The sequence below is a fragment of the Primulina tabacum genome, chromosome 14, assembly GCF_025594145.1.
Source record: "Primulina tabacum isolate GXHZ01 chromosome 14, ASM2559414v2, whole genome shotgun sequence".
NCBI lineage: Eukaryota > Viridiplantae > Streptophyta > Magnoliopsida > Lamiales > Gesneriaceae > Primulina > Primulina tabacum.
The window spans coordinates 3502676-3510717 of NC_134563.1; the positions used below are offsets into that span (position 1 = coordinate 3502676).

General features: G+C 34.1%; 2 protein-coding genes across 4 annotated transcripts; one reads left to right on the forward strand and one right to left on the reverse strand.

Annotated features, from left to right (window-relative positions):
* The first annotated feature begins 328 nt into the window (after positions 1–328).
* Positions 329–2600, forward strand: LOC142524507 (uncharacterized). Of its 2 annotated transcripts, XM_075628531.1 has the most exons (2): positions 329–2165; positions 2272–2600. In XM_075628531.1, exons 1-2 carry the CDS (start codon positions 470–472, stop codon positions 2373–2375), a joined length of 1800 nt encoding a protein of 599 aa, XP_075484646.1. In that variant the 5' UTR covers positions 329–469; the 3' UTR covers positions 2376–2600. The 2 variants fall into 2 exon arrangements, with proteins under 2 accessions (XP_075484646.1, XP_075484645.1); XM_075628530.1 differs by having other exon boundaries at positions 329–2600.
* A 1758-nt stretch (positions 2601–4358) lies between these two features.
* LOC142524992 (uncharacterized) lies at positions 4359–7641 on the reverse strand. Of its 2 annotated transcripts, XM_075629157.1 has the most exons (5): positions 7459–7640; positions 6273–6520; positions 5589–5850; positions 4950–5106; positions 4359–4698 (listed from the first exon to the last, which is right to left on the reverse strand). In XM_075629157.1, the coding sequence occupies exons 1-4, from the start codon at positions 7588–7590 to the stop codon at positions 4984–4986; spliced, it is 765 nt and encodes a 254-aa protein (XP_075485272.1). In that variant the 5' UTR covers positions 7591–7640; the 3' UTR covers positions 4359–4698; positions 4950–4983. The 2 variants fall into 2 exon arrangements, with proteins under 2 accessions (XP_075485272.1, XP_075485271.1); XM_075629156.1 differs by having other exon boundaries at positions 4359–5106; positions 7459–7641.
* Positions 7642–8042: the final 401 nt, after the last annotated feature.

Here is an 8042-nt window from a genome sequence, read left to right on the forward strand (position 1 = left end):
TTTTTTAAATAAAAGTGCAAGGTTTGTTTTGGCCCAATCTAATATATTAGATATAATTCAGCTTTGTTGCCGGCCATTAAAATTAAAACTTTAAAGATGGAAAATTATATCTTTGTGCATATATTGTGTACCAATTGGGGGAAAGAATTTTTCCAGCGACGAAAAACTCAATAAATAATCAGGAAAAAAAAAACTAGCCCCCCTAAATAGGAGCATAAAAATGTAATTTACGGGAAAATTTTTAAGAAAATGTGGCGACTTTCCTCAACAATGTCATCATGCCAAGTCAACTTTGGCCAACACGCGCATGCTTTAGCAAAAGCCAAAAAGGAATACAAAATAAATAAAGGAAAAGGGCATTACAGATATTCAAAATGATGTCCTTTCCAAGTCTCTTAATGAGAGCATAAAAGATTAAAGACTGAAATAAAACAACATAAGCAAAGACAAATAATTTCATCAAGAAAATATGCATTTACCTGAAATGGAGAAGGCAACTGACCAAGTTTGCTTTCAAGGTTGCTGTCCAAATCCAATCTTTAGAGTGCCAGTGCCAGTGCCAGGGCCTGAGCCTGTGCAAACCATTGCAAAGAGTCGAAGCACAGCTGCAGTTTGTCGTCACAATTTTACTGCCATGACCAAGTCTTCTTTTTTCCCCAATACTCACTTCACCAACCATGAATCCATCCATTCTTTGCAAGAATCGTTTATCCAATTCCTTAAAGCGTATCCAAAGTACGCAGAAACGGCGCAAATAGACGAGATTCGAGCTCGAGAGTATTGCATGCTCTCAGTTGGAAACCGTTTGTGCTTTGATTATGCCGGTATTGGCCTCCTTTCACAGTCTCAAGTTATGTCCCAATACAACTCCACAACTGAAAATGCACCTGATTTTGTGTCGTTTGGTTTAAAACATAAGTCGTTGAATCTCAAGTCACAGCTTCTTTATGGCGGGGAAGGGTCTGAACTGGAATCTATTATCAAGAAAAGGATTACGGATTTTCTCAGAATCTCTCAAAACGAGTACTGTATGGTATTCACAGCGAACAGATCCTCGGCTTTCAAACTCGTAGCAGAATCTTACCCTTTTCAATCCAGTCGAAAACTCCTTACGGTTTATGACCATGAGAGTGAGGCACTTGAGACTATGATCAGTACATCCGAGAAGAGAGGGGCTCGTGTCATGGCGTCTGAGTTCAAGTGGCCAGGGCTTAGGATTCATTCAGAAAATCTTAGGAAGCTGATAGTGAGGAAAAAGAAGAAATCAAAACATAGCGGGCTATTTGTGTTCCCTCTTCAGTCAAGAGTAACTGGAGCTAATTATTCTTATCAATGGATGACCATGGCGCAACAGCACGGATGGCACATCTTGCTTGATGCTTGTGCATTGGGACCGAAAAATATGGACACTTTCGGCCTTTCCCTTTTCCGCCCTGACTTTCTCATTTGCTCTTTCTACAAGATTTTTGGTGAAAACCCAACTGGCTTTGGATGCCTATTCATCAAGAGATCCACTGCACAACTTCTTGAAAATTCAACCGATGCTGGTACTGTATCTATTGTACCAGTAAAGAATATGTTCAGCTTCCCAGTCACAGACATAGATATTGAGCAAAAATCTGAACTTTTGAGAAATCAAGATTCTGTCGATAAATCCGTGTCTCAGGCCGATCCCAATATTGATCAACAATCACAAAATAAAATTTCTGAAGGAAATGAGGCCTCTGATACTGTTATGCCTGAAAAAGAATCTATAACAGCAGAAAGAAAGCTGGAGTCTTCAGAAAAAGAAGAATTCGAGAAACATGTCACAGCACATGAAAGACACGCGAAAAATGAAAGCTCAAACATTGAATGCAGATGCTTGGATCAAATTGATACACTGGGATTGACGCTTATCAGCAGCAGAGGAAGGTACCTGATCAACTGGCTGATCAGTGCACTAATGAAATTTCATCATCCTAGTCGGTTGGACGATTTCCCACTCGTGAAGATCTACGGACCAAAGGTAAAATTTGATCGGGGGCAAGGATTAGCGTTCAATATACACGACTGGAAAGGAGAAAAGGTCGAACCAGTTCTTGTGCAGAAGCTAGCCGATAGGAACAATATTTCTCTTGGGCATGGATTTCTGCAACACATTTGGTTCCCGGATAAGTCCGAAGCAGAGAAACAGACACTCATTGACAGAAACACGAAAGAAAATGAAACAGAAAGAATCAAGAGCAGGAAAGGTGGACAAGGAATATCGGTAGTAACAATTGCACTTACATTCTTGGCTGACTTTGAAGATGTATACAAGCTATGGACATTCATTGCCCAGTTCTTGGATGCAGACTTTGTGGAGAGGGAACGGTGGAGATACGACGCCCTGAATCATAAAACCATTGAAGTGTAAGAACAAAACCGGTTTAAATGTTGCCAGCCCAAACTATAATAATTTCTGTTTAAATTGTGAGTGGATTCCCTTTTTTCTTTAATAAAAACCATGAACTGCTATTTGAAACCAATAGGATAATCTCCATGCATTATGCAAACTACTGTTTGTCGTATAGAACACCAAAAGATTCACTAAAGCCACCGTTTTGGAATTTCGATTACGTTCATGGAGACAGATCTCTACATCTTATAGGAGTTTTCCACAACCATTTTCCGGAAAATACATCAAGTTGAATTACAACCGCATAACTCTTACCGGCATATCATCAAACATGTTATCAGCATTTCAGCAAAGCCAAACTTCAAAGACTTATCTGGATCAGGGATTTTGAAGATACGAATTTCAATCATCATCCCCCATGGTTTCAAGATACTCGAAACTCCACTGTGTTTGGTTGGAAAAGCAACTTCTTTTTTTAAAAAATGATTTTCTTTAAAATTATAAATTGTAGTTATAAAATATAGAGTGATTATCTCAAAAGGTTTGTGGTATAACATCGTGAGGCCACAATATATCTATTATTTATTAATTTTAATATTCGTGACGAATTTTAGAAGCTAACATCTATGCTGACTTACTATAAACGATTCACTTATCTTTCGATATTCAATGCATGCATCATGAACTTTTTTATTATTGACTCACAACATCAGCATTCACCGTTGTCACTTATTTAAGTGTATTTTTAGAATATATATTTTCTGGCTTGTGTGCTTTTATATTTATTTAAAAATAAAAACAAAACACTCTTTAACATTAACCCAAACGTAAAATTTGTTTATATCTTTTTTAAAAAAATTTGAACTTATTTAAATATTTTTTAAAGCCATTACTTTGTATCCAAAATCACTCGTATCTTCTCGAGCACCGAAAATGCAGCTTGGGGAAGCTTGAGGCCTAGTTGAGGAGGCTGGGATAGCTCAAGATTTTCCAATTTATATCAGTCGATAATCAATATTAATTATGATCAATTTTATAATATAAAAATATATAATAAAATAAAAAATGGCTCCATATAATAATAATAATAAGACTAATTAAAATTTATTTTTTGGATTATAAAATTTTAGTCATTTTTTAACATGAAAGGGACTCATGTTTTATGAATTAAGCTGGCATTTAAAATTTTGATACGAAATCAGTAATATGTGGGAAGAAGAAAAACAATGTCTTGTGTTGTTATTTATATTTCACAATGGGAATAACACACTATTTGATTTATTTACACTTTGTCGGAACTACTCAAAGTAACAATTTTTATAATATGTTTTCTGGAGATTGAATATTATTTGACTTCACTCGTTTTATGTAAATAAACACTAAATATTAAAATTAATTTTGTTTTGAAGAATGTTAACATAAATATATTAATAATAAATTTAAAAAAGAATATATTATTTTAAAATAACAATTTTATTATTAGTCATGTATTTTCGGCAAGATATTATATTATTATTAACTAAAAGTTAATATTTTTAGGTTATAATAATTAAAAAATTGGAATGAAATATTAAAAGCATAATATTAAACTTCACTTGATTCCAAAATTGGAAATAAAACATAAATTCAGATGAAAAATATTAATACCACTTAATTTCATAAATAACATTTTTATGTTGAATATTTTTCATATTTAAAGATATTGACAAATTTAACAATAATTTTTTGAGTAATTGATATTTTGGGTAACTTAATTAAATGAGACAATTTACTAAATTTAGGAAATGCGAGTATTAATGAACTTGCCAAAAATAAGAAGAATAAATTAAAAGTGGTCATTATAAATTTATAATACAAAATTAAATATGGAATGTATTTAAAAAAACATAGTTTATATAAGTCTCTCATGTGTGTGTGTGTGTGTGAAGGCTCTTGGAATCGTTCTATTTTGAAATACGTCAAATAACTTTTTTTAAAAAAAAAAATTCATAAAATAGCATTCAACCAGTTTATGATGCATGTATTAAAAAATTAAGGCAATACAAATAGAACCATATTCAGCACTTTTCCGCTGATCCAAAGCTTCTTTCAAAGGGGCCTCTCAATCAAAGAACTCCAGCACTTTTCCGCGGCCAAAACTTCAGCTCTACCCACGACACCGATTGAAGTTTACGTGTTCAAAACTCGATATCCTAAAATCTGGATGTTTCTTGAACTCAACGACATCAATTTTAGATATTGATTATTACAGGAGGATCACTGGAGGGAGAATTTGGTACTTCAACGCTGAGGGTAGGAATTTTGGAGTGGCTGAGAAACTGAAAGCAAGGGAGGATGGCCACATCTTTATTAATTAAGATTTTTTTATCCAAATTTTGAATGTAGAAGGTAAAGTTATGAAAACTTGGTAACTTGCGTTTGAACAATGATTGGCCTGGGTTATTATGTTTAAAAAGGAATATCCAAACTGATGCATTTCAGAACATTTTATGAGCAATAGATAAGCATAGATTCACAAAGAACAATGAGTTGAACATGATATTTAAAGGATGTAAAATCGATTACTTACGGAAAATGATTGTCATGTTGATTCTCAAGAATCCTCAGGAAAATACTACATCAGATCGTAAGACATACTTTACACCTTTACTGACAATCCGAGCTTCGTGCAGCATGCACTTGCTGCCATGAATGTGAAGTAGAGCCATTCCTTCTGTGGGAGGTACCTGCATTGTTTTATTTATTAGGCATGTAACTAACACAAAATTCATATTATAAAGAATGTCTAAGGGATCCAAGAAGAAATGAGCAAGATTACGGGTGGTGTGTGCCAAATTCTACTTCCTAAGCTCATGTATAATCAGCACCAGACAGTTATTTGCAGAAACTATAGTCTCGAGATTACATCTAATTGTCATGTACAAGTAGTTGATCTAGAAGAGCACGCACTATACAAAATCGACACTTCCAAAATTTGTCATAATATTCCCCCAAATTTAAGGCCATATTCTTAACATGAAAATGAACAGGTCCTTAGCTTGTAAAATTGCTTGTTTTTCTTTCTTCCCTCTTTTCACACTTACACACCAGACATGGCTTAAATCCATAACCTTGCATTATGGAAAACCAACTTTGCCACTTTGAGCTACTAGGATGGCCAATGGACACGTTGTTGCATGATATATCAAAATATTGAAAAGGATAGTACCTCAGCAACAATAGCATTTCGTGGACCATAGAAAACAGTTTCTCCTCCAACCAATACATCAAAAGAATCTTGAAGACTATCATTGTTCTTCAGCTTGGCTTTTGTTTTACTAGGAGCACCATTTTCATCATTCTTTGACTTGGCTTTAGTTCTACCAGGAGTACCACTTAGATAAATTAATAAAGTATAGTATGTACGCTTCCCTTCTCCAAGATGAACACTTTCATCAATATGTTGTCCAAATTGTTGACCAACAGTATACCTGTTACATTTCCTATTGGTTAGTAATAAGAAAAATGGACATGTTAGTGAAGAATGATTTTGGATCTTTCCATGAAAGAACAATATTCATGACCAAACGTTTCATATATCATCACACATAACTAACTTCTTGTAAAAATCACATCAAAGCATAAGCAATCACATACAACAGTTGCCAAGATCCATTTATCATAAGTGAACCAAAACAGTAATATGGATCGGAGGTTCGAGGGTTCGATTCTGCTGAAATATCCCCTCATCCACCTCCAAAAATAATAACATGGAATAAGCAGTTTGGTTCAGCACACAATAAAAGGTATCTTTCAATCATTCTGCGCTTGCCGTGGGAACTTAACATTCATTAGTAAGTCATACTTATATATTCCAGGAAATTAGTGACTAAAAGATGCAAAAGTTACAAACCTGTAAAGTCTGATATTAGGATTCAAGCCAACTGCAACTTTTCCCTGAATCCTAAAGTCTGAGAATAACTGTTGAAGTCCAGATTGCCACATTGCTTCAGCAAGAATGGGATCATTGACAGATACACGATCATTGTCCCTGTAAGCTTCACCTTTTGCTGGACCAAGACTGCCTTGGTGAGCAAAACCAATTGATTCAGCAGCTTTTATAAATGCTTTTGATTCAGCAGATGTAAAATAATTTTGAATCTGAATACCATAATCAAAAACTGGTTAGGATTTAGGAATGTCACATTATCGTCAGGCTGGTTCAAGAAAGGCGGTCGGAAATCATAAAACGTCCTATCTGAAAGACTCAAGCTTAAAAATGCCATGTGAAAATTAAACCCAACTTGTACCACGTTTGTCACACAAGTGAACCATAAATCAAAACTAAAAAGTAGAAGGAATCCAGAACATTAGTCATGGATTTGAGAGTTCAATTACCAAAAACTATTTCTGAAGTGCAGAACTGGTCACATTGTGCGCTAAGTTCTTATAATAAAAATAAAGCTCCAAACATCTACCCCGACAAAAACTAAGACCCAAAAATCATGTCATTTCAACTTTCATGCATAGCAATCGGAGACTTGTTGCCAGGATTATTTTAAACAAATGAAATATTATATGTACTTTTCAAAAAATTCGTGCTTCAGCCTACCAATGGCTCGCATCAATAGACAGTAGACACAAATTTCGGTCGCCCCTCGACCTATAGAAATAATCGATGAACTCACACAAACAACAAGGCATCAATTTCAATCTCTATCCGGAAATCACTTCTACATTGAGCATTTTTTACTCAATGATGTTACTAAATCTAAGTCAAATCCCTCTTTCATCCATTACACATTACTGAAATCTCAATTCACATGTTTGATGCTACAGCAACAAAAAATCGATCCCAAATACGTTCCAACACTAGAAATAGAAAATAACTAAAAAAACTTAACAGGGCTTGAATACCACGGGCACCCTTATAATCCCTATATTTAACAAAGCGTGGCAGAAAAATTATTTAATCAAACTAAACAAATTCTATCAAAATCGAAAAAACAACAATAATCTTGGTCAACATCATAGTTCTTTCTGCAGAACATTGAAAAAAAAAAAAAGTAATCGCTGCAATTGTATCGAAGGTACCGTACAGTAATCAGATCGTCATCTTTGAGGCGAATAACTTGAAGATTAGACTTAGGTCTGATGGTTGGCCACTCAATTTTCGTTTTCTTGTTCGAATCATTAGCTGGTTTTCTTCGATCCCCCATTTTTCTCTTCATTTTTTCGGAACTTTGGGAACATATTTTGCGCAAATATGAAACTTTATGGGCCTTTGCTGGATCATTTGATCAGATTTCTATGGGCCTTTCAAGGTTTTAATGGGTATTTGGGGAGATCTTATAGAAAGTAAACACCCGGCCCAATTTATACTATTCATTTGTTTATGTATACGCTTATATTTCTGAACTATATCATTAAATTCGAACACTTTATACTAACTAATTTGGTATATCGATATGACACCAAATTTTTTTTTTCCAATTTTATCGTTTATCGTATTTATTAGCTAACATTGATGGTGTGAGTTTATTAATAATTTTTGTAAATCTCTATATCTTTTTTCGATTTTTCTCAAACTTATCTCTAATTTAATCTAAAAATTCGAATTATCTCAGTAAATTTTATCTAATAATTAATCTATAAGTATCGTATCTGAAAAGTATTAATATAT

Bases quoted from the DNA above. Each gene is read 5' to 3' on its own strand.
- LOC142524507 (XM_075628530.1), top strand. From the start codon at position 470: ATGCATTTACCTGAAATGGAGAAGGCAACTGACCAAGTTTGCTTTCAA.
- LOC142524992 (XM_075629156.1), bottom strand. From the start codon at position 7,590: ATGAAGAGAAAAATGGGGGATCGAAGAAAACCAGCTAATGATTCGAAC. The intron at 6,521-7,458 runs GTACGGTACCTT...TATGGTATTCAG, and splicing joins AAGATGACGATCTGATTACT to ATTCAAAATTATTTTACATC. The intron at 5,107-5,588 runs GTACTATCCTTT...AAAACAATGCAG, and splicing joins GAAATGCTATTGTTGCTGAG to GTACCTCCCACAGAAGGAAT.